At 45.1% G+C, this 26,931-nt stretch overlaps 1 protein-coding gene across 3 annotated transcripts in view; it reads right to left on the bottom strand.

Annotated features, from left to right (window-relative positions):
• Ahrr (aryl-hydrocarbon receptor repressor) overlaps positions 1-26,931 on the bottom strand; it is a 70,133-nt gene that overhangs the window by 17,095 nt on the left and 26,107 nt on the right. For 2 of the 3 annotated variants that reach the window (XM_013505865.1, XM_005406993.2), the window contains exon 5: positions 919-1,008. In XM_013505865.1, the coding sequence (XP_013361319.1) occupies positions 919-1,008 (90 nt within the window). Of the gene's footprint in view, positions 1-918; positions 1,009-1,140; positions 1,186-26,931 lie in introns of those variants that run through there. The other variant, XM_005406995.2, reaches the window with a different exon arrangement.

The raw sequence follows: 26,931 nt of genomic DNA, 5'->3' as shown, positions 1-26,931 counted from the left end.
ATTCTGTCTGCTGGCTTCTACTTGCTGTCCATGGCTTCCCCTGTGTGATCTCTGGATTACAAGATCAGCTTCAGAGGACACATGGTGACGGTGGTCCCGGTGCAGCCTGAGGCCTGGATTCTGAGTTCCTCTGTCCAGACTGAGGAGCCTTCCCTTCCTCCCTTGTAGTACAGGATTGGATTCTACATTCCACCTTTCTTTTTCTTTTCTTTTCTTTTTTTTTTTTTTTTTGGTACCAGGAATCGAACTCAGGACCTTATGCTTACCAGGCAGGTGCTTGGGCCACTAAGCTATATCCCCAGCCCTGTACCTTTCTATTTCCTACCAGAGACCTCTATTTTCTTCCAGAGGCCAAGCAGAAAAAGTTCCCTTGTTCCTTTCTGGGCCTTGGATGAAAGTCTTCTTGTACTTTTCTGGGTGGAGTCATCCTTCTAGGGTCCCCATGTTTGAGGAGCCTCAATGCCAGCTCTTGGCCCCAAGGCCCAGAGCTCTCTAACCTGGGTTGGCCTAGTGGCATCCTTCCAGGGTCCCCATGTCTGAGGGGCCTCAATGCCAGCTCTTGGCCCCAAGGCCCAGAGCTCTATAACCTGGGTTGGCCTGGTGGCATCCCACATGGATTACCTGCACATCAGCGAGGGCACTTCGGGAACAAACTCTGTCCTAAATGTACCAAGTGTCTGCAGTTGGAGACTGTGCTGTGGTGGCTCCCTGGCCATGGACACAGCCAGCCTGCGAGGAGTGGCCGATACTGCCGTGCCTCCCACAAACACCAGGAGATGGGCTACTCTAAATAGAGCAAGCTCAGTGACATGAAAAGCTTTGTTTTAGATGTTTCTTAAACCTTCAAGATAATAAACATTTGCAAAGGTAACAGATCCAGCATTTAGCAGAGTAAAAGCTCAATTTTGCTTCATTTACCTGGTGGAAACCCAGATAGTCCACAATTGTTGCTGATGCATAAAATATCATCCCTTCTGCACTCACAACCAGAGCGAAGCCATTGAGAGACTAGAAGAAACAAGAAAATTGAGTTGTCTTTCCAATAGGGGAAAAGGAGATGCAAGGTTTCTGCGTAAATTTTCTGCCACTCCCATTTCACTGTCCACATTCATACAATGCACCCTCCTGACTTTTCAGTACCTTCCACCAATAGGCAGCCAGAAGTTGGCCATGGCTCATGTAGCTAAAGACTTTGTTCTCCATTCTTTAAATGTATGCTTTATGACACACGACATCATCACAATGACATACCAAAGTACCAAACACAAAGGAAGATGGGGACTTCCATTTCACTCTCTGTGACCTTCCCACCCATATCCTCCTTCTGCACACTATCCTGGAACAGTTTTTGAATTTTCTAGAAGTTTTTATCAAGAAAATATTGAACTTTATCAAGTGTTTTTTCTATATCTACTGAAACAATCACCTAGTCTTTCCTTAGTCTCTAACTGATAGGTTTCCTACTGATGAATCCTTCTTGCATTCTGGGACAGACCTGAGGTGATTGTGATTTTTATGTTCTTGCAGTGGGGCAGTCCTCACTAGGAGTCCTCATTTCTGAGATAACACTGACTATGCTTCCCTAATTTTGGTGTCAAGTAACAATCATCTGAAGTTGAATCCTCCCTCTTCTCTCACCTTCTTGGTCTGCTTAGTTAGTATAAGGATGACATGTTCCTTCAAAGTTGGGTTCATTTCACCTTGAATATCATCTGGTTTGGGCACAATTGGGGAAAATGTTGGGTGGAAAAGTCACCCAATAAGTTGGTTAATGTTAATCAATTTATTTAATGATGATTGTTTGTATATCCAAGTTTTAAAATTTTTTCTTACACCAACTATTTTCTAGAAATGTATTCATTCCATCTTATTTTAAAGTTTATTAGAAGGGGCTGGGGATTTAGCTCAGTGGCACAGTGCCTGCCTGGCAAGCACAAGGTTGTGAGTTCAACTCCTGGTACCGGAAGAAAAACAAACAAACAAACAGAAATAAAGTTTATTAGAGTATGTTCACAATATTTTTATGACCATTAAATCTCAGTTATATCCATAATTCTTGTAGGATTGTCCCAGGCAGATAGCTACATCTTGCTTGACTTACAGCCAGCCTCCCTTTATTTGAAAATCAAACTCTCCCTGTAGTGGATTGATAACTGGTGGTCAACTTATAACCCCCAGCTGAACTGAGTGGTGCTGGGTGTGGGAGGCCCACCTGAGGACTGTTGCCAGCAGCATAAGAGGCAGACCTGGAGAAGAAGAAGCAGGCTGTTGGGAGCTGAGAGAGGCTGTTGGGAACTGAAAGAGACCATGGGGAGCTGGCTTTCCAACGAACTTGGCTGTTTTCATCCTCTGAGGAGCTCGGGACCTCGCTGGCACTGAGAATGGCTTCAGTTCACTTTGGGTAGCTCTGGTCCTCACTTTGAGCATAGCTTCCTGGTTCCGGAGGGGAAGATGGTGCACTGCCGGCCTCCTGGAAAAGCTTGCTGCGTTGGCCTCCCTAATGGGAACTCAGCCATCCTGATCATCGGAGGAGCTCGGGACCTCACTGTTGCCGACAATGGCTGTGGTACCTTTTGGGGGAGCTCTGGTTCTTCTGAGCATCACTTCCTGGATCCAGTGCAGATCCCTCAGCCAGCTAGCACAGGTCCTTCATCCTGCTGGCATAGACTTTGTAGATTCTACCACTGACCTTTGGGCCTTCCCAGCAGATCCGTGAAACAGGCCTGCATGAGATATTGTCATGGGCTCTGGGCCTCCAGTTGGATTCGTGGGAGGCATTGTTATGAGCTCTGGGTATTCAGCTCGATTCATGTAGGACATTGTTGTGGGATCCAGGCCCTCAGCTGGATTCCTTGGTCTTAGTGTGTGGACAGATTCCCTGCACTCTTTTGTATACTGTTCTTTGGGTAACTTATAAATAATCATATAAAGTATGTGTCCTGTATTATATTGTTCCCCTTGCAAAATAAGCCACCCCAAACCAACACACTCCCCATTGTGGTAGCCTCCCAGAACCACCACCAATGAAGATGCATGAGATATCAGGGCCACCTAGCTACATGGTCTGCCCTCCACCTGCCCATTATCTCTCCCTCCTATCATTTATCTATCACCTATCTCTACCTATCTCGTGTATATCCTTTCTATCTATCTCTCCATCTACCTATGCATTCTTGCATCATTGTGATTATAATAATAGCACCTCACTCAATCTAAAATCACCTGGTGTGGAGGGCCATTCTATATAATTGAGGGGGAAAATCATTTCATAATTAAATTGTGATTAGGGCTTGTCCAAGGCCTAGTATCTTGCCATGCAGACTAGTTATGGTCTATGGAAACATAACTCCATGTGCCTCTGGTCACAGTTGAGGCCTCAATGGTCCTATGAGGCTGTGACACCCCAGGGCAAGATTACACCACCTGAAGATATCCTGGTTCCTTGAGAATAGAGTAGTTCAAAAAAAGGTTTCACTTGGGAGAAAGGACAAACTTATTAACCTGCCATCTCTCCCCACTGTCCTCATCAACATAAGATCCTTATTAGTTTAAGGTCCCCGCCCACACTCTGAGTCATTGGAAGTGATCCTCGTCAATGTAAGAGCCTTCTCAGCATAAAACCACCACTGCCTCTGACTTATCCAATAATCCCCTCCCTGTTTTCCTCAATGTAAATGGGATCAATAAATACCGAGGTTCTGGCTGCGTCATGACTCCTGTGTTCCACGTGAATAACTGGCCATCCCAGATCTCCACTGCACTGCTATTTGTCTCTTGCTCTTTCTTTTCACAGTGTGCCATAACACTGTGTAGGAAACTGGGGACTCACTGCAGGGGTCCCTGATAACCCGGGACACCACCAGGATGTATGGAAGCTGGGGTCAGGGGGTCGGTTGCACAGCAGCATTCATGTTTCAGTTTGTACCCTTGAAGCAGGGTGTTCAGAGACCGTGACTTCCATGAGCATGTGCAAGTGGCAAAGCACCATAACAGTCATTTCTGTAATTCTTGAACATGCTAGATACCCACCGTCCCTTTTTAGAAATCTTCACCAGTTTTTTTTTGTTTTACAAGTATATGTTTGCAAAACATAATGAAAATCTTGGGGAGCTGGTGCATGTGCTTATCGCACCATGGTCATTTTTACTGCCCCCCCCACTCTCTCATCTTCCTCCTGCCACAATTTACCAATTTGTTAAGTGATAAACTATTTTACTATTACATTTTTCATTTCTTTGACTACTACTGAGATTGAAAAACATTTCACACATTCATTGGAACTCCAATTTCTTCTTTGGCTAACTGTAGGTGTCATGTGCTAATTTCCTTACCAAGCTTTATACATATGTATTAATTTCTAAGAGCTTGAAGACCTGTAGGCAGCCCATGGTCAGGGCTCCACAAAAACCCAGCCCCCTCAATAACTCTGAAAAACAATGAACAATAAGAACAAGTGAAGCTGCACCAACTCAAGCCTTCATTATCACAGGAACACAAAAAGCACAACAGTCTTGGAATCTCACATGAGCATGGTGTCAGCACCAAATCTCAATGAGCATAGAAAGACTGGCACAGAAGAAAACTGTATAGTTCTCAAGGAACTAAAGAAAAAAGAGCTAACTGAATCTAGTGTTAGTACAAGAACAAGTAAGAGGGGCTGGGGATTTAGCTCAGTGGCAAAGCATCTGCCTGGCAAGCACAAGGTCGTGAGTTCGGTTCCCGGTACCGGAGAAAAACCAAAACCAAAACCAAAACAAAACAAAACAAAAAACAAAAAACAAACAAACAAACAAAAAAAAACCAAAAAGAACAAGTAAGAGTGAAAAAAGTCAATGGAAATGCATGGATTAGACCATGTGATGATTGATTAACTGTGTCACCTTGAGTAAGAGCAGTTTAACTAAATCAGTTCAGCAATTCCACACTCTAGGGTGTGGAAGTCCCATCCTAGGGTGGCTTGTCACCTGGATGGTATAAAGGGGAAATGAGGAAGGACAGATCAGCTTCTGTTTCTTCAGGGGAGCTCCAGTCTTCACCTTCACCTTGGACATCATCTCCTGGCTTCCAGAGCAAACTCTTCAGCTTCCTCCTTGGATCTTTCAGCCTTCTGGTGTAGACTTTTCAGCCTTCCATTGCTGACACATTGGCCTCCTGATATAGATTCATACAGGACACTGCAAGCAAGCTCCAGACCTTTGACTGAACCCTTTGGTCTCCAGTGTGCAGACAGAGCTTCTGCACTCTTCCTCGTCTGACTCTGTGGGTGGTCATTGTAAGCCAATCTTGGAAATTCTTATATACTTGTATATCTTGTGTTAGATCTGTTTCTCTACTAAACATTGGCTGAGATCATGAACAAAGTCCAACTTTGGTTCTTTATTATTTTTATTAAAGGGTAGTAAACCAGCTGGGTGCGGTGGCACATGCCTGTAATCCCAGCACTTGGGAGGCTGAGGCAGGAGGATCGTTGCAAGTTCAAGGCCAGCCTGGGCTACAAAGTGAGCGCAAGGCCAGCCTGAACTGCATACCAAGGCCCTGTCTCAAAGAGACAAAAAAAAGTGATAACCCCTCAAAGAGTTTCCTCAAGAAGAATATAAATTATTGACGCCAGGAATTTACACATCATATAAATTTTAAAGATACAATAAGAAAATATTAAAAATGATATTCAGTAAATTAAACAGTTTTAAGTAAAATAGGAAAATTCCTTGAAATACATAAAAATAATAAACTGCAAAATCTAAATTTATAATATCTATTTTCTGTAGTGCTGAGCATTGGCCACAGGACCTTCACCACACTGGGTCAGTGGTCTACATCTGAGTTGCACCCTAATATCTATTAAACAAAATAGTATTAGACATGCTAGATGTATCTATTAAACAATATTTAATATCTATTAAACAAACTGGATTTCTAACCAAAACCTTCCCACAAAAAGAACTCCAGGCTGATATCAACAAACATGAAATACCTAGAGTAAGTCTCATAACATACACACAAGAACTGCCCGTGGGAAGCTATGGAACAGTGCGGAGGTCCCATGAGCCTGGGGTGCCCCACACTCTGGGTGCAGACCCGCCAGCACTGGTGCTGCTCTGCAAATTAACCTGAAGGTACAACCCAACCCAAGCACACGCACAGTGTTCATTTTTCTTATTGTAGAAACTAACTGGAAACGGAGAGGACTTGGCCTGGCTGAAGAGCGGAGTGGTGGAACTTGGGCTGGCTGAATTCATGCCTGTCTACAGAGCCATGGCCATCAGGACAGTGAGCACAGGGCCAGCCAAGTTCAAGGTCAACCCATTAGGGAAGGAGCATCATAGGGATGTGGCTTGGACAGCTGAATATCTGTGTGGAAAAATAAGCCCCAACTCCTGTCTCATTACACGCAAGTGTACACACGCATGCACGCATGCACACACACACACACACACACACACACACACACACACACGTCAATGTGGGACACACAACAAACCCAGACATTAGCCCAGAAGCACAGAGCTCCTAAAATGAGCTTTTCATGAGCTTGGGGAAGACAGATTTAAGCAGGATAGAAAGCACTAACCTTAAAGAAAAAAACTTGATAAATCAGGGTTTATTAAAAGACACCAGTAAAAAATGGAGATGAGGCATAGACTGGGAAAAAATAATCATAGCATACTGACAAAGGACATTATCTATTGTATACTGCACAAAGAACTTTCACAAACAATAGAAACATGAACAACAGTAAAAAGATGAACAATCAATTTTTTTAAATGGGCAAAACATTTAAACATATTTTTTACAAAAGGAGAAAGAGCAATGCCTGGAATACACATGAAATACACCAGTCATGCCTGGAGTACACCTGAGATACTTTCTGAGCAGTTATCTAGTTGTCTTAGGCACTTTCCTCATTGCTGAGACACAATACTCAACATCCTGTTTTAAGGTCCTCAGTTTTTACATGGTTGGCCAGCTCCAGGCAGAAGTGTCACGGTGGAAGGAGCTGGCAGAGGAAAGCCGCTCACCTCTCGGCTGCCAGGAATCAGAGAGAGAAGGAAGGGAGGGAGATTCACAGGTCACAGCCCCAGTGACCCTCCCCTTCCAACCAGGCCTCACTTTCTAACATCACACTTAGCTATAGCACCCCACAATCCAATCATCCCTGCAAAGCCCTGCCTATGAGTGCATGAGGCTTTAGGGGGACATCTAGATATACACCCTAACACTTATCATCAGGGAATGCCAACTAAAGCCACATGAAGATGCCATTTCTCACACGCCAAGGTGGTCTCAGCCACAGCTGGAGGAACAGAGCACAAGGGACACAAGAAGCACAACTGGTGGGAATAAAACACTAGTCACGCAGGAAACTGGTTGCAGTTCCTTGTACAAGTAAATGCACATTCACTCCATGGCCTGGAAAATCCATTCTTGGTAAATTTTATGCATAATATTTTCTTTTATTAAAATTAATATCCAGCTGGGGATATAGCTCAGCAGCACAAGCACCTGCCTGGTAAGCATATAAATACTTACATAATTTCCCCTTCTTTCCCTTCTCATTTCCCACACCCCAGTTGCCCTTTACTTTTGAGCATTTTCCTTTTGTTTCACAATGTCTATCATACCTCCAAGTTTATATTCACTCTTTCAGGTCTTACACTAGTGAGACAATATGATTCTTACACATGCAGGTCTGATTTATTTCACTTATGAGTATGGTCTCTAGTTGTGACCATTTACCTATAAAAGCCTCAAGTTTATCTTTCTTTATAGCTGAGTAATATTCCATTATATAAAAGTACCACAATTTTTTATCCAATCCTCAGTGGATGGACATTGGGTTGCTTCCACAGTTTAGCAATTACAAATTGTGCTGCTATGAACATGGGTGCACATATATCGCTATGATATGACGTTAAGAAAACAGAATTGTTGAATACTTTCTCAGCATGATAATGTGAGTGTCTCATTCTTTAGGAAGCAACTTACTTAATGGGGAAGGATTTGAGCTGTTCCCAGGAAGACTAAGAGCAAGGCTGGGTGCCCACTACTGCCCACACCAGCCGGGCAGGCCACGGCCACCACTCGGCTTTCACTGAACTCCACACCACCCACTTAGCTTCATATTTTCTCTCCCTGCAACAGCTGGGCTGGGGACTCAGGACAAAAACAGTGTGCTCACTAGCCTGAAATATATTCCCTCAAGCCCTTAAAAAATTTACTGACTCCTGTCCTGTCCTGTAGTATTTAATGCTGCATTAGAGGCATAACAGGTTTGTACAAGAGAGACCAGCAGAAGGCATAGGAAGTGAGCAAAGGTAAAAGAATCTCTTGTTGCAAAGGTTATGAATGTATATCTGGGTAACTATGGGGCATCTGCAATAAAATAAAAGAATTCACTAAGAAATGGGCACGCTAGGAAATGACCAGATCAATAGCATCGATACACTAGGGAAATGGCCAAATCAGAGTACATTATAGCAGATAAAAACTATTTACAGAGAAGCTGAACTGCTTAGAAATAAACTGGACAGGGGCTGGAGATTTAGCTCAGCGGCACAGCGCCTGCCAAGTGTGAGATTGTGAGTTCGATTCCCGGTACCAGAAAAAAAAAAAAAAAAAAAAAAGAAACTGGACAAAAAAGCACAGTAACCTATGTCAAGAAAACTTTAAAACATCTCAAGAGACACAGAATTCTATTTGAACAAATGGAAAGGCGTCCCTTGACCACAGATAAGATGGCTTAGCACCACAGCGAAGTCCATTCCCTGCGTGAACTTGGGAACTTGTCACAATCCTGGTAAACACAACACCAAGCTTGAAGGAGCTAGCAGGTTTGTGCGAGGCATGGAAGACAAGTATGAGGTGCCCTCTACAGAAACACAGAGAACATAAAAGCTAAAAAAGTAGATTGCATCACTCCATACCAAAAGGTCTGTGGAACCTCTGTGATTGCAGCAGGGTGGTCCTGGGCCTGAGCAGAGAGCAGAAGCAGTGGGCTGGAGAGAAAGCAGAGACATAGATCCCGGCAGCATCATGGTCAAAGTTCCATCTTGTATCAAGGAACAAAACTGGGCTCAAAAAGATGGGGCTGTGTGAAGAGATTTTGTTATTGTTGCTTTGTGTTAGTTTCCTAATTAGAGCTGGACAGTCTGCAAGGTCACAGTAGGGTCTACATTTTGTGCTATCTGAGCACCTGCTGCTGGGGTGAGGAAGTGGGGGAGCCCTTGGTCACTTCACAGCAAATAGAGGGGTGGGCAGGAATGGTCGCTGGTTGTGGAGATAGAATGGGCCAGCTTCCTGAATAGCCTGGCATCTGGATAATGCCTACATCTAGAGATAGTCCATTACAGTTGTCTACCCCCACCACCAACAGGTTTTTAATAGTAAGTTGGTTCTACATAACACTGGTGCCAGGTGGCAAGAAGGGACTGATGTGACTTGTGTCTGCACACTGGCTCCACAGTGGCCCCATCCAAAAGGGCACCATAGGTATGAAACTACACCCCAGTCTCCAAGAGGCTACACTCTCAGATGTACTGTATTTCTTAGGGGAAAAGGATCTGGAACATGTGAGATTTGTTCGATGATACTGAACGAATTCCTCAGAGGCTGATCCGCAGAGTATGGCACGGGGTCAACAGCCCCCACCTCAGCTTGGCCCACCTTTGCCTTTCCCAGCAGGAAGAGGCTTCCTGGAGGAGGACACCAGGCCCTGACCAAGTTGGGAAAACAGTCTCCCACCACTTCCTGCCCTCCTGTGGAGGTATTTCACCCAGACACTGAAGACCTTCTCACCAACCTCCCTGGCTGAGAGCAGTTTTCCTCAGAGGAGTCTCTACAGGACATTTCGTTTAGCACATGAGTTGAGGCTGGGACCCCAAGCACGCGTTTCTCTTGCTCACAGAACTGACCCGATCAAGACAACATTTTAAGAAATGACAATTTGTTTCTTAACGTTTTAAAAAGTTTTTAAAGTTATGAGAAAAAAGTACATAAACATAAAATTCACCATTTTAGCCACTTTCAAATGTACAGCCCTGTGGCACAAGCACATTCACAGCGCTGGGCAGCTGTCACCACCTCCATCTCCAGAATGCTTCATTGTCACACACAGACTCCTCCCTGGCTGAACACTGGTCCCCATGCCAGCGCCGCTGCATGTATCCAACCTGTGCCATGGATCTGACTCTTCCAGGGCCCTGAGGAAGGGTGATCATGCTGTGGGTATCCTGGGTCCCAGGCTGCCCTCACCTGGCCTGTCTCCAAGGTGTATGGCATGTGTCAGTTCTATTCCTCTCACACCCCTACCAGCCCCTAGCAACACCCTCTGCTCTCTACCTCTCTTAGTTCCACCTGTTCAGGTTCCACAGTGAGATCATGCAGTTCTTTTCCCTTCCTCTTTGGCTTATCTCACATAGCATAATGTTCTTCAGTTCTACCCATGTTGCTGCAAATGAAAGGATTTCACCCTTTTATGACTGACTAGTATGCCATTGTATACATGTACTGCTTTTAGTATATGTGCTGCTGAAGTGAGCACACACATACCACTTTTAAATAATAAATTCGTCAAGCTGGGCATAGTGGCACATGCTTATAACCCCAGTAATCTGAGAGGTTGGGGCATGAGGATCACCAGTTCAGACCCAGTCCAGGCAATTTAGCAACACTCTGTCTCAAAATAAAAGATTTTAAAAGAACTGGGGCTATAGTTCAGTGCGAAGCTCCAGGTCCAATCTCCAGCACCACTAAACAAACTCCTGTCATCGATTGATGGAGACTTAGGCTGTTTCCATTTCTCACCCTCAGTGAATGATGCTACAGTGAGACAGGGCTGCAGGTGTCCTCCTGACACACTGATTTCATTTCTTTTTGCTGTGCACCCAGGATTACTGGCTCATATGGTCTGTATTTTTTCTTTGTGGAACCTCTGTCTTGTTTTCCACAGTGGCGGTACCAACTCATCTTCCACCCATTGTGCCAGTGCTACCTTTCTCCCTGTCCTCATGGCACCTGTTACCTTTGCAGTTATGTTCTTTTTGTTTTGTTTTGTTTTGTTTTGTCTTTTTGAGACAGGGTCTCACTATGCAGTTCAGGTTGGACTTGAGCTCACTTTGTAGCCCAGGCTGGTCTTGAACTTGCAACAATCCTCCTGCCTCAGCTTCCTGAGTGCTGGGATTACAGGTGTGCGCCATCACGCCTGGCTTCACTTGTTACCTTTCTTTGGTCTTTCTATCACCACACCGCGGCTCTGTCTCTGAATGATGAGTGATGTAGTGTTCATGCATCTGTGGCCACGTGTACATCTTCCAAGAAATGTCTGTCCAGGTTGTCTGAACATGTGTTTTCTTGCTGCTGAGTCGACTCTTATTTTAGATACCAATCACTCATTAAGAGCACGGCTGGCAAACATGCTCCCCGTCCTGTAGGTGGCTGTTTCCTTTGTGTGCTGAAGTTTCAGTTTGATCCCATTTGTCTGTTTTGGTTTTCATTCATCTGTGGTGGACACTTGGGGGCTCCCTTGTCTGGCTTGGGGGTGAGAAGAGCTGTGTTGCCAGCCTGCTTCAAGAGGGAGCACCTGAGGTGAGGAGCATGGGCCACCCGGAACACTGCTCTTCCCTGAAACCCCAGGCGACAGTTAGAAGCTGATGCAGTTTGGATACCACTCTCCTCACCTCAGAGCCGGCAAGCTTTTTAAAAATAAAGACGGCACACTGGCACCCTGGACCTGCCTTCCACAGACATGCTCACACTTCCCTCCGTCTTCCTTGGAATTGGGAGTCCTAGTCCTGTTTGCCTTCAGTCCCGGCGTGGGGGAACACTCAAGAGTGTGACAGCTCCTGCATCCTGGACCTACATTCTGCAGGACATGGGCATAGCAGGGTGTGAGGCCTGGGCTGGAACCAGTGGGGGCCCAGGGTTCTGGAACCATGGCTGGGAGAGCAGCGGGCTAGTGCCACCCACTTCTATAGGTGACGGGGTCATGGTCAGACAGCCCACAAAGCCCAGCCTGGCGCCCAGCCCACAGGGCTCAGAGATGGGCTACCATCTCCATGGAGGCCTATGGCTTGCCCAAGAGCTGGTGTTGTGCTCTTGAATGGGGATACCAAGAACCCAGGACCCTGCAGGCTGGCACTGCTGGTGGGCACAGGCAGACAGGGTAACGCTGGGGTGCACCAAGGGCAGTCAGAAAATGAGACACCACTGCTGCTGACAGTGTTCACCTGGTGGACACAGCAGTGGTTATTTGAGAACCTAGTCACACAGTGGGGCAGTGGCACAGGTAAAGTACAACCGGAAGGAAGGCTGCTGCATGGGCCAGTGCTACACCTTGACTCTCTCCCCAGGGTCCTCACCGGAGCTCATCTTGCACTACAGAGCAACACTGCCACCCTCAGCCTTGCTGGCCAGCCTACGTGGCCTCCCCCTCAGTGGCTGCCACATACTGAGGATGTCCTGCTAATAATAGTTAAAAGACCAAAGACATTTTCAAGGGTTGAGTATATAAATGTCTTCTTAAAAAAGATTTTATGAGATTAGTCACAAGCAAAAACAATCTTAATTTTAACTCACAAGGCAAAAAAAATTTTAAGACCATAAAATGCTGTTTGTAGAATCATATGGATTCAATATCAGATTGACTTTCTAGTCCAGAATCGTCACGCCAAATACTTTTACACATGTGGGACCATCTTTCAAAATATGCATCGTGAACGTTTGTTTGTTTTCTCTCCCTCTCTGCTTAATCCTACAATTTTCTTTTAACATGGTACATGGAAAATGAGATCACTTTTCCAAATGGAAACATGGATTTGGCTCTAAGGTTAGGCTTTAGTTTTTTTAAAGAAGAAAAATCATGTCTACATTCAATTACCGAAAGTCACGATACTCTGCACCTGCCACTTAGGAGGGCTCAGTGGTCCCAGGGGCCAGGGTCTGCTCAGCTCTGCTGCTTAGACTGGGGATCTGCAGAGGTGAAGGTCTCCAGGGGTGTGGCCCACAGGAGTTGGTATCTCCAGGGGCAGGGACCTCAGGGACAGGGGTCTCCAGTTCTGGGGGTCTCCAGGGACAAGGAACTCAGAGACAGGGGTCTAGAGGGATAGGGATCTCCAGAGGCAAGGTCCCTTTCTACCCTGCCCCAGGAACGCCGCCCCCACTAGCCCTCTCCAGTGAGGGAGGTGAGTGCTTTGCAGAGCTGGACTTCCTTTGGCAAACTCTTTGAATATCCTGATTTCTTCCAGTCCTATGGCAGAAAAATAGCCAGCAAGTACTTCAAAGATTATTTTTGTCAAGGTCACAGCAGAGGGAAAAAAGAGGGAAAAAGGAACAATTCTCAACAGCCCTCTCCTCACTCCCCCTTGGCATGGGGAAGTGGGGAGTGAGTGGCTCCCCTGAGAGCAGTTGCTATGGCAACCATGCAGCAACAGGCCGGCTGTCACGCGAGCAGGCGGCACCGGGCAGGCGGCAGGGCAGCTGGCCCAGCCTCCTGGAGCCAGATCACTCACAGGCCGCTGCTTGGGGCTTGCGTGCGTGCAAGCAGTGTTCTTGTGGGGAGTGGAATGACTGGCTGTTTATAGATCCCACAAACAGTAAACGCAGCCTTGACTTTCTTCCACAGGCAGCCACAGCACTTGAAAACAGCTCCCGAGAGGCCATAGGTAGGTGGGGGCAGCCTGGATCACTATGAAAAGGCCCCTGCAGTTGTATCTCAGTGACAAGCAGGGGTGGGAACCACCGTGATGAGCCCCTCGGCCACACCCTCACTCTTCCTGGCTCTCTCCCTTTCCCTGCTACAGGTGGACCCGCTGTGGCTAACCTGCCTGGTCCCTCCCGGTGAGAGCACAGCTGTCTCACAGGCATGTGGAATGTAGAGCTGGATCCCTGATGGCTGCAGGACCCATCCACAGCCTAAAAGCCCAGCCAGACTGTGTTCCCATAGGACAGTTGCCCTGGCCAGTCATTCTCCCTGTGCCTCTTTCCTCCCCACAGCCCGGAGGATGGGCTGGGCTGGTCCTGGGCCAGCATCAGCATCCGCTGTCATGAAACAGAAGTGCAATTTCAAACCAAAGTGCTAAACTGTTTTCTAGAGAACGGTGCTTTAAAATTGTACAAAACAGGGTCTTGCTCTGAATGCAGACATGGTTCAGGGTGCAGCTCCACTGTATGAAGCCAGCTACAATGCCACAGGCCATTCCGACCCTGAAATCCAGGGCCCTTCTCCAGAGTATACTGGACAGGCAGCCTCAGCCTCACAGGCCTCTTGGGTCGAATCTGGCTGGACACTTTGGGCCTTTTCCTGCCCTAGGTGACCCCCTGCAGAGCCCAGTGCCCAGTCTGCCCAAGCTGCTAGGCCAGGAGGGAATGAGGAGGGTCAAGGTTGGCCAAGGGCACAGAAGAATAGTGTTGCTGGCACTAGAACCAGTGACCCTCCTCAGAGGGTGGGAGGTGGGGTGACTCACAGCTGCTGTAGCACCAATGTGGGGAGGTGGGTAGGAGTGCATACGGGGCCGTGCAGGGTGATTCCCATGGGGCTGGGAGCACCAGAGCGGTCACACAGGATCTAGGCTGGTGCAGAAAGGTCCTGAAGAGGCACTCTGCTCCTGTCCATTAGATCACATCAAGACCAACGTGCTTTCTTCACGCCTAGTACATCAAACCTAACAGTGAGGAGGAGGGTGACACCCTGACCTGGGAACAGCCAGTGCCTCCCCCTGAGAGCCCTCCTATAAGGCCACCTACTGACCAACGCTATGTCACCCAGGAGCAGGGCCCCCCAGAAACACCCCTGCCACGTCAGATGCTAGCCTAGGTTCTTGGCCTGTGGGGCTTCATTCCCCTAATCCCATCACTCTGAAGGTCAGAGACAGTGGAGGTTGTATGAAATGTCCCCTTTCCACCTGTGACCCCCATAACCCTCACAAGAGCCCAAAGGTGCCATGTCTGGGTGGGCTGCAGGAGCCCATTCCCACACCTGGTCCCAGCCAGAAGGACCAGCCCTAATCTCAGGGCCCAGGGTCTCCATGTGCTGTACTCAGCCTTGTCCCAGGAGGCCAGGATGCCCTGCTTCTGGTTGCAGGGTTTCTCTGACGCTGACAGCTCTGCTCTGCCCCTCTGATCCCCTTTTCTGACTCTAGAGCCCTGGGTGTTGGTTTTACATCCTCCTCAGTTTTGTCCTTACTCTCCCTGGTCTCCTGACTATCCACCAAGCACCATGTGGAAGCACCCAATACACACTGTCCCTCACACGGGACATGACCAGGTGTCAGTCCAACTTTCTGACCTGAAATCCTAATGGGAAGTTTCTAGATCTTTCTTTAGAAGAACCACAGCCTGAAGGTGAAGAAGGTCTCTGACTCACATATGTGAGGCGTTTGGCTTGTGGAAACCTCTCAGGAATCTGAGTTGGGCTCAGTGCAGCTTAGTGGCCATCTCTGTGGCCATGTGGCCATGGCTCCTGACACAATAAGTGTTCTCGTGTGAGTGTACTGGGCAGGCCACGCAGGAAGGCTGGCAGCCTGTACTCGGCCCTCTAAACTGTGCATGCTTCTTTCTGGGAACTGGAGAAAGTCCCCTCATCAGGGAGGGGTGGTGACTCAGCAAATGTTCCTGTTTGCAAGGGGCCCAACCCAGAGGACTTCTGCTACTTCCACATGAGGCTTCAGTTGCTCCATTAGACACAGAACCATGACTCTGGCCTCCAGAGGCAGCCACCTGGGGGATGACTGGTTTGTCCCCAGAAAGCCTGAGGGATTTGGGGCATCTGAGAGTGCCTGGGGTTAAGGTGTGGATAGTCTGGAATGGAACTTTGGGGAAGCAGTCAAAGAACTAAGGAGGAAATGTCAGCATTCTGTTCCTGTCCCTCCCGGGTCCTGGCATTGTCCCTGTGGGGCAGGACCAGCCAGATGGGGACAGGACCTTGGACAAGACCTGGAGGTACAGGCAAAAGACAGACTTGGGGATCAGGGGAACAGAATGGATGATGCAGAAGCAGCTCCAGACACACCCAGCTGCCTCATCTTTCAGAAAGGGGCTGAACACCCTCACTGGAGGAAAAGTAGCCACTTTAATAAATGGTGCAGGGAAAACTGGCTCTGCACATGCCATAATTGAATCTAGGCCCATATCTCTCACTGTGAACTACACTAAAACTAGAATGGATCAAAGCTATAAATATGAAAACAAAAACACCAAATCTGCTGGAAGATGGAATAGGTAGAACTCTTGAAGACATAGGTGTAGGCGAAGACTTTATGAACAAAATCCTGATCACATAGGAAATATTACAAAGGATCAACAACTAGGATCTCATCACATTAAAAATCTTTTGCACAGCAAAAGAAACCACCAACAGAGTGAAGAGAGAATCCACAGAATGGGAAAAAATTTTTACAAGTTATTCCTCAGACAAGGGACTAATATTTAGAATATATAAAGAACTCAAAAAAATCAGACCTTCCAAATTTAAAGACCTAAAATGAGCATCCAAAAATGAGCATCTGAAACAAACAGACACTTCTCAAATGAGGAAGTAGAAATGGCAAATAGATATATGAAAAAATGTTCAACATTACTGGTCATTCAAGAAATGCAAATTTAAACAACACTGAAATTCCATTTCATTCCAGAAAGAATGGCTATCATCAAGAAATCAACCAATAACAAATGTTGGTAAGGTTGTGGGGAGAAAGCAACTCTCTATTGCTGGTGGGAGTGTAAATTGATACAACCAGTATGGAAATCAGTATGGAGATTCCTCAAAAGATAAAACTGGAGGTTCCATTTGACTCAGCTATTCCCCTTCTTGGTATCTTCCCAAAAGAGTTAAAAGCATCATACCACAGTGATATATGCACATCCATGTTTACAGTAGCACAATTTGTAATAGCTAAATCTTGGAAACGGCCCAGATGCCCATCAACAGATGAATGGATAAAGAAGATGTGGTATTTATGTACAATTGAGTACTACTCTGCCATTAAGAAAGATAAACTTGAGATATTTCTAGGTAAATAGATGCACCTGAGACCGTACTTTTAAGTGAAATAAATCGGACACACATGTTTAAATACCACATTGTTTCTTCACATGAGAACCTGAAAGGGTAAATAAGGACCCAAATAAATTATAGGTAATGGGAAGCAGGAAGAAAACATTCAAATGGGAAGGGGAACAAGGAAGGGGTGAAGGGTGAGGAAAGGAAGGGAAAAGGAAAAAAATGAAACAAAGCTTTTGTAAATAAGGAGGGGGCAAATGGGAAAAAAAGAGTCAAGGTATATTTATGTACAGGTACAAATTCCCTATGATGAATGTGATCATTATGTAATCAAAAGTGTACCAATAAAATTAATTTTAAAAATAATAGAGAAAAAAGATTTGATGACGTATAGAAATTCTGATTGCTTTCCAGTTTAGGTATACTTGTTTTCTTTCCCATCAGCAGAGAAATAGGGTTTGCTGTTTCCCCTGTTCTAACAGTAGCATTTTCTGATCTTTAATTTTCTCTAATCTGATGGGGATAGCTAATGATAGCTAGCATTTCATTGTTTCCTTTTATCTTTATTATAAATATATGACTTGTTGATTTTTTAAAAAAAACTAGGTTTCCATTTCTTTTCATGGTGATTAAGGGAGTTTTTGGTGATTAAGTTCCCTTATTACCTTTAAATATTGCAAGTATTTTTTTCTCAATTTGTCATTTATGTCTTTTGCCTATCAACCTTTAAATCTCATATGGTCAAAATTTTTCCTGGAGTGTTATATATGTATAAAACTGGAGGTTCCACTTGACCCAGTTATTCCCTTCCTTGGTATCTTCCCAAAACAGTTAAAAGAATAGAGTTTTAACAGGTTCTTCCTCACAGGTCACACATATTAGTTTCTATTAACTTTATAGTTTTACCTGTCCTGTTTATATCTTTAATTTTTCTGTAATTCACCATTTCATACAGGATGGTATATGGGTGGCTGCTATCCAACTTTATTTCATTATTTGGTAAACTGGTTTTCCCAACATAATGTCCCAGAGAAATCTTTCCATTTCATTTGGAATTATATAACAAGTGCCCATGTATGCATGGAGAACTATTTTTAATCTCTCAGTTCTATTCCATTGGTTTATTTGTTCTATAACACCACCATACTGGATTTATAATTGTGATTGAAATATATGTTTTCACATCTGGTAAGGAACATTCCTTCTTTGTGTTTTTTTTTTTTTTCTTTCAAACTGTATTTAGCTATTTGTAGAGATATTACTAGTCATTTATGGAAAATATACTTACTAAATCTTTAAAAGATAATATTGTATAGTCTCTTCTGAGGAGTGAATGCACTTTTATTGAAAAAAATTAAAATATATACATTGACTTCTGCTATCTTAAAAAAAATCTGGAGGTGAGAGAAGCCAGTGCTGCTGAGCTACTGCCCACAGGGATGGGCCCAGCCCAGGGGCCACCCTCTCACAGGTTCTGTCTATGGCCCTCTCTCCAGAGGTAACCCTCACTGTGGAGACCAGGACAGCCTTGTACCCCCAGGCCATGGGCCCCAGGCCACTGCTGAGCTCCTGCAGCTGGTGCCCACTGGACAGGAGCTTTGGAGATCCCATACATGGGAGTATTGGACCAGACCATCGAGCAGAGCCAGCGTAACTCTAGATAAATATGCCTAAGGAGATACAGAAGAAATTAGCAAAGTAAAACTTGACCAAAATGTTATGGACAAACCACACGAGTTACCAAGTATGACAATGTGGCCGTGTACCCCAGCACTATGTGGCATGATGGCCTGCAGGATAGTGGCCAGGGACGGCCAGGCAGGGACACTTCATTGTCTGAAAGGAGCAGTCTTAGATAGGATGGAAAGAGATCCACCCAGCACAAAACCAAGAAAACCAGGTGACAACTCTGTTATCTGACAAGATGAACTCATGGGACAAAGGAGTTAAGGTTAAAAGTCACATGTTACCCAAAGCCTAGTAAAGATGAGCATCTCCTGGTCCCCTGCCCCAAGGGTTCCTGCCCCTCACACCCACAGCCCCAGCCCCCTCACAGTTTCTGATGTCACCTCTACTCACCATCATATGCTCCTGTGGCAGGTGGCTCACATCTGCACATCTGTTCCCTGATCTCCAGGGTCACCACTGTGCTGCTGTGCTCTTCCTGGCACAGGCAGATGGAGCATGCTCAGAGCCCTTCTCAACCTGAACAACCCTGAACAACCTTTTCTGCCTGTAGTTAGTAATGAGCATATGGAGCTGGTTTCTGTGCACTGACTACCCTAGTCACTCTGCTAAGGTCTGGAAATCCTCCCATTCCTCCCATTAAACGGCATCCCTACCATGAGGGTAAAGAGATGGAGCCAGGGAGCCTGAGAGGTGGTGGACCAGTCCACCCAGGGACCTGTGGCTTAGCTCCAGCGTGGTCTGTGGTGAAAGATGAAGTGGTTCAGTCTCCAGGATGCACCTCTGTGCTGTGTATGACCCTGCCACCTCTGCAGAGTCACTACCAGTGAGAAGGCTCTGCCTCGATGCAGTTCTGCCCTGTGCCTCCTGCTTCTGGAACCTTCATTCTTCATAATCACGTGGTCTGTGATCTTCAGTTACAGCAACAGAGAACGTACTAGGACTTGCCCAAATTTCCCCACAGGGTCCCTGCTGACTCTGCCTTCCCAGGGCCCTCTGGCTGCTAGATGCCTGCCTGGCTGGTGGCCCTATCTGTCTCCTCCAGGTAGGGCCTCTTGTTCTAAGTTCCATAGTTGCCTTTCTGTGTCCCGCATCTGGGGAAGAACTCATGAGAAAGAACGAGGAGGGAGCCACAGGAGCCTGTGTTGATGGGAACGCCTGTGAGGGAGATGTCATGTATAGGAGCTCCAAGCAGGACACCCTCTTCTAGCTTTGCCAGCTTCTCACCTGGCCCTCTGAATCCAGCCATCTGAATTCCCTGGGAGCACTTAAGGCTCTCTTGTGCCCGAGTTACGATATCTCAGAGATCCCCCAGGACCTTTCAATCAGAAACTCCTCCCTCAGCTCTGGAAATTTCTAGGTATTTCTGGAACTTTTTTGTACTCTGAAGACAGGTGGAGGCCAGGAAAGCCTTCCAGTCTCTGGGGCTGGAAATTTCTGACTTTCTTCTATGTTCACTTCTTTTTCCTTTACTCCTGGAAAGACTCCTCTGACTTGAATACCCAAAGCCTCCACTGAGTTATAGGGTCTTGCTCTCCAGTTTGTGAATATTGGCCTGTATCAGCCTAACATCCCCTCTTCAGTGCAACCTTGTCCTCACCTTATTGACTGCCACACCTTCAGTGTCTCTGTGGGTACTCACAACAAATGGTTCTGTCTTCTTGTTTCCTTCATTCAGTACTCTGTGCATCCTCCAAGCTGCCTTTATCCTGGGTGTGGGTTTTGTGTCTTTCACATTGGCCTCTTTCCAAAAAGTCCAGTGACACGATCCCTCATTCCACTTGGGGGTTAGATACTGGACCTGGATAGAGGCCTCTGTGTGGGTATCTTTTGTCCCTTCTTGGATGGTGAGACTCCCCAGGGGACTGCAGGGTGCAGGTCGGTGCCCAGGAGCAGGCAATAGACAGTCTGGGCCTGTATCCAGGGTTCTGTCCACTGTCCTGCAGGGCTAGGGTCCTGCCCAGCCACTCAGACCCTCACACTCCCCAGAATGGCAGGGCCTGTGTGGTTAGTGGCTTTGTCCTTTTCTGTCCCAGTGCTGGAACTGTCTCTGGTCTCTCTGTCCTGTAAGGTACTTGCAGCAAATAATTTGATGTTGATCTCGTTCATTTCCTTTGATTTGTTTAGGGTTTTTTTTAAGACAAGGTCTTGCTATGTAGTTCAGGCTGGCCTTGAACTCAGAGCAATTCTCCTGCCTTGGCCTCCTGAGTGCTAAAATTACAGGTACATACCACCATGCTTGGCTTCCTCTGTCCCCTTTGAGAATGTGACCTGCATCTAGCTCCCATGCCCAGCTGCCTAAGGACCCAGTGATATCCGTTGCTGTTTCTCTTTTGTTAGGGACTCAGTGTAAAATCACAAAGACACGGTAGACACCAGCTGAACCCATACATCTTCCTATCAGTGCACACCTTAGGCCTGATCTGCTGGCGACCCCTGCTCAGACAAGCTGGCCCTGTGTCCTCACTCCTTGGGTCTCCTGCCCTGGCCCTTGCCAGCCTTGGCCCCTGGCTTCCCAGGCAGCTGATCTCTGCCCTGGCATCCTGAGGAGCACAATGTGCCAGATCCAGTGCCACCTGGTACAATGTGATCTGTGGGGAACATCCTGCCTGATGTGCCCAGGATGTTCCTCTCTTAGTTTAGGCAACAGTCAATGGGTCCCTTGCCCTTCCACAGTGGCTGACTGTGCTTGGTGTGGCACAGCCAAGAAAACCCTGGGTCTGGCCCTAGGAAAGGGTTTGTGTCTATGCTCTGCCCTGGCTATAGCACCCTCCTGCTCCTTCCTGTTTCAACCTCCTCCATGACTGTGGCCCCCAATTTAATGCAAACCATCAGCTCAGCCTCCCATAGAGGCCTTGAAATTTGAAACCAAAGCCACTCAAACCCTGTGGGCATCCAGCACTGTCCACACCCTGGCTGATGGTGGCCTGGCTGACCCATGCCTTACACTGTTCACCCTGAGTCTGCTCAGTTCCTGGCCACCTGGGACAGAGTCACTCCCTCTCAGGCCCCACTGGGCCCATCTCACTGTGGCTTTAGTCCCATCCTGGCCTGCGGCCAGTGAAAGGAGCCCTGGAAGCCAGCACCATATTCTCCTGGGCCTCTGCAGAGATGACAACATTCGTGATGACACTGGAAAACATGAATTCTGCCACCACCACCTTATCCCCATGGCCACTGTACTGGAGGAACCCCTTCCCCAACCTCACTGTGTGCATAGCCCATGTGAGCTCCACGAGTCCTGTTCACCCCTCTGCACATGTGAAAGAGTGAGGGCTGAACACCAGATGCAACAGACTGTGTGTGGATACCCACATGGCACTATGGGACCTGGAGCTGGCTCTCACGAAGGGCCTGACTGCACTTGCTATTCCAGTAAACAAAACAAAAAGTGATCAAAAGGCGTCATGACCTAGCACTTGGGAAGAACAGCCAGGATACGACCTGACCAAGTTTGCTGCTGCTGCTCCAACAAATCACTACAAACTAAGTGGCCTAAAACAACACAAATATATTTTTTTACAGTTCTGCAGGCTAGAGGTTGAAATGCAGGTGCATTCATGAGTTTCCATCACCATGATGATACCTGTGGAGCTGATCTGTAAAGAGGAAAGGCTGGGGATGGGGGCTCCCTGGTTTGGCACCTGGTGAGCAGGAGCACAAATCTGTGGAGGGAAAGCAATACTGCCAGACAGGAAGTCAGAGAGAGATGCGGGTTTACAGTCCCCTCAACAGGGCACACCCCTGACCTTAGCACCTCCCACTGTGCCCACTTCCCAAGGTGCCACCATTGGGGCACAGCCTTCAAGCACAAAGGGCCTGTGGGGGATATGAATGAAGAACTAAACCACATTCAAACCACAGCATGGGCTAATACCAAGGTTCGAGCAGGCTGTGTCCCTGCTGGAGGCTGAAGGGAAACCCGCTTTCTTGCCTGTCCCAGCTGCTAGAGGCTGCCATATCTCTTGGCCCCTGCCTTCTTTCATGGATCAATTCTTGAAGAAAACAATAATAGCCTTGAAGAAGGTTTTCTTGAAGAAAACAATGCCAAGCACTACCTACATGAGTATGCACCCTAACAGAAATCCAAAATACACAAAGTAAAAACTGAAAGAACTGAAAGGAAAAATGTAAAACTATACAATTATACCTGACAATGTCAACAATCCTCTATCAGGTTGATACTGGACAAAAAAAACTAATAATGATACAAAAGACTTGAACAGTGCCAGCAACTTGCTGTCAATGGTGTCTACAGAATACTTCTGAGCCGTAGCCTCTTCCAGGGCAGTAGAAACAGCCAACAAGAGAGACTATGTTCTAGGTCATATAATCACTTTCCCAGGAAAAGAAAAAAATACAAGATAGATAAAATAGTTATATTACTAATTTCTCTTAGCTCACTGAAAAGAAACGTTTGTACTAATATCATTTGGACAATTTTTCATGCCTATATCTTGTACTCTGAAGATAACAACTACTTTGAAGATAACAATACATAATATATTACTATTGTTTACTCTCCCATTATTTTATTTTGAAATTCTGGGGGTTTTTTTCTTTAAAATAAAAAAAAAAAAAAAAATCACCTTCCCAAACTTGAAAAAATAAAAACCATGAAAAAGTATGTTCTCTGGCCATAATGAAGTTCAATTACAATTCAATAACATAAAATACCTGGAAAATCTCCAAATATTTGTAAATTAAACAACATACTTTTAAATAACTCATAAGTCAAACAGAAAGTCCAGAGGAAAATTAGAAAATAGGGCTGGGGATGTAACTCAGTGGCGTAAGTGCCTGTCTGCTAAGTGCAAGGTCCTGAGTTTGATTCCCGGAAACAGCCCCTGCCCCCACCGCAAGAAAAAAAACCAGAAAATTAGAAAACACAGAGTCCAACAAAAACATGTATCCACACTTCAGGTCGCTGTGCTAATAAACATCTGGAAGCTCCTGGCCACCACTTTGAGCACCTCTTGTAACTGCAGAGGCCTACAAAGGCAGCTTGTATTAATCTCATAATCTTTCAATAAATTCAGTATTAAAATATTTATACAAGATTTTCTTTTCCTGATGTGCATAAACATTTTTTGGTGAACCCTGTATTTTGAACTAAATGAAAACGAAAATACAACATGTCAAAATTTGTGCAATGCAGTTAAAGGCTTAGACAGAAATTTATAGCATTAAATGCTTATAAAGTCAAAGTGATTTGAAATAAACTATTTAAGTTCCAATCTTAGGAAACTAAAGGAAAATCAAATAATTAAGTTCATAGTGCAATGGAAAGAAATTACAAATGTAAGAATGGAAATTAATTAAACAGAAAACAAACAGACAAAATTAAGCAATAAGCAAAAGTGTGGCAAATGTAAAAACCTAAACTGCTACCTTCAAAAAAAAAACTAGAAAGGGGACAGGAAGTTAAATCCAAACTGAACAAAAGGAAGGAAATAATAAAGATAAGAGCAGATATTAGTAAAACTGGAAACAAAAGCAATGAAGACACTCAACGAAAACAAGTTGCTTCTTAGAAAAAAATCAATAAAATGGACAGAATTTGAAACCAACTGACCAAGAAAAACTGAGAGAAATCAGAAACTACAGACATTCAAAGATTAACCCAGAAAAAAATAAAAAACCAAGATTAACACAGGACATCAGGACTAACTGTGCACCTACACATTCAACAAGGCAGATTTTCGAAAATGATCCATTCCCCAAAAGACATAACTCATAAAAGTAACACAAAAATCACTATAAAAGTTTTATACTTGCTAAAGTAATTGAATTCAGTTTGAAAAATCTTCTTTAAAAAACACCAAGACTAGCCAAACACACTTCAAGAGGTAATAATGCCAATTCTGTACAATCCTCTCCTGAAGAAGGAGAAGGAAACATCCTGGACCAATTCTGGGAAACCAGCCCCGCCATTACACCAAGAGCAGAGAGATACTACAGCAAGACTACAAGAAGTATTTCTCATGAACACCGACATAAACATTCCATAAATATCAGCAAATTGAATCCAGCAGCATGTAAATGAGACCTATGTTAATAATGCAAGATTGGTTAACAATTGAAAATCAGTGTAATTTGCAATATTATCAGACTAAAGAAGAAAAACCATGATCAGCTCAACAGATTCAGTAAAACCAATTCATAAAGTATTCATATAAACTCTCAGAATAAGGAATAGAGGAAAATTTGATAAGTCATCTACAAGCAAGCAAACCAAAAACCTAAGCTGGTACCACACTTAACATTAAATGACTAAAGTTTTCACCCTAAGATCAGGAACAAGACAAAGATGTCCTCTTCACCAATCTGAGATGGCCCTGGAAGTCATAGAGATGCAATGGGTAGGACAAAGAAAAAACTCTCTCTAATCTTAGATGACATGTTAATCAATGTAAAAAATCCCATAGATTCTATAAAAAAGCTCCAAGAACTACTAATAAGTTTAGTAATGTCACAAGATAAATGGTAAACCTAGAAAAACTAGTTGTATTTCCATATATTTTCTTTTTTTTTTTTTTGGTACCAGGAGTAGAACTCAGGACCTTGTGCTTGCCAGGCAGGCGCTTATGCCGCTGAGCTATATCCCCAGCCTGTATTTCTATATATTAGCAACGAAACACTGAAAAATTTTAAGGTTCCATTTATACAAAAAACAAAAATATAAAATATTTAGGTACAAATCTAACACAAACATGCAGAATCTATGTGTGGAAAACTAAGAAACACTAATGAAAATAGCTAAAGACCTAACTAAAAGGACAGACCACCATCCTGAGGCCGTAATGTTGTGGGTGGATCTCCTAAATCACTGGTTTAACAATTCCAGGAAAACCCCCTTGGGAGTTTCTGTAGATATCAGTAAGCTAATTCTAAAATATATGTGGAAAGACAAAGGAGCTAGAGTAGCCAAGACAATTCTGAAAAAGAAAAAACTATAAGACTCAAACTATCTGATGTGAAAATTAATTACACTTGCTTAAGTTTGGCAGTTTGATACTGGTGAAAGTGTCAACCCAGAGAATACAGAGAATATAAAAGGTTAAACTAGAAAAAAACAAAAGAAGAATCTTTGTAAACATAGGTTAGGTAAAGAGCTTCTAGACACGTCATCAAAATTATGACCTACAAAAAAAGAAACAGATAAACTGGACTTCATCAAAATTAAACACTTTCATTTTTCCTATCACCCAGTCAAGATGATGAAAACATAAGCCACAGACTGGGAGAAAACTTTTATAAACCACACATTTAAAAAAAGACATGTGTCAGAATCCATAAAGAATTTTCTAAACTGAACAGTAAAATGGCAAATAGCCTGATGTCTTATGTTAGGAAAATATGCAAACAGTTTAGCAAAGATAACATATGGATGGCAAAAACACAGAAGAAAAGACTCTTGACATACTTGGTCATGGGGAAACACAGGCTGACACTATGCAATTTCAGGACACACCTACTGGTAGTACAGTGGCTTTGGCAAAAGATAAAACCAAGTGCAATGCCACAGGTGCTGAGCCACTACTGTCACTGTGAGGGTGCAGGACGATTGGTAGACCAGTTCTGAAAACAGTTGGGTCATTCCTTACGCAGTGAAAAACCTGCTACAGGGTGCAACAGCCTTGGGTGAATGTCTCAAGGGAAGTGAGATCTGTGTGTACAGGAAAACCTGCATGTGAGTGCTCCTCACAGGTCTGTCCAGAAACCCTAGAACTGGAGACCACCCAAATGTCCCTCTGAGGTGAATGGACACACACAGTTTGTCCACGTCATAAAACCTTCCCTGTTAGGGATGCAGATGGACCTCAGATGCACTCTGCTGAGTGACAGAGCTGTACATGGCACAGTGCTATCCATGGGTGTTTCCAGAACCTTCCCTCCCCTCCCAACCTCCCATCTGTCACTCTTCTGCCACCAGCCAGCACCTGTATCCAAGTGTGCACCAAGGCAGCCTCAGGGTAGTGGCCTCAGGTGGAGCCCAGTGAGCCTGATGATCAAGAACAGAAAGGCTAGGCCCACGGCCTTCATTTGATCTTGAAGGCTCCAATTTATGGTCTTTTTTTTTTTTTTTTTTGGTATAGGGAATCAAACTCAGGATCTTGTACTTGCCAGTCAAGTGCTGTGCCACTAAACTATCTTCCTGGTCCAATTTCTTGTCTTGATGTAAAAATAACAGACATTTGCCCTCAGGCCCTACACCAGCTCTGAGTTTCTTATGAACTTATGATGCCGGC

Source organism: Chinchilla lanigera, unplaced genomic scaffold, assembly GCF_000276665.1.
Source record: "Chinchilla lanigera isolate Chin_1 unplaced genomic scaffold, ChiLan1.0 scaffold00103, whole genome shotgun sequence".
In the NCBI taxonomy this organism is placed as follows: domain Eukaryota; kingdom Metazoa; phylum Chordata; class Mammalia; order Rodentia; family Chinchillidae; genus Chinchilla; species Chinchilla lanigera.
This window is presented reverse-complemented; position numbering and strand designations above follow the sequence as displayed.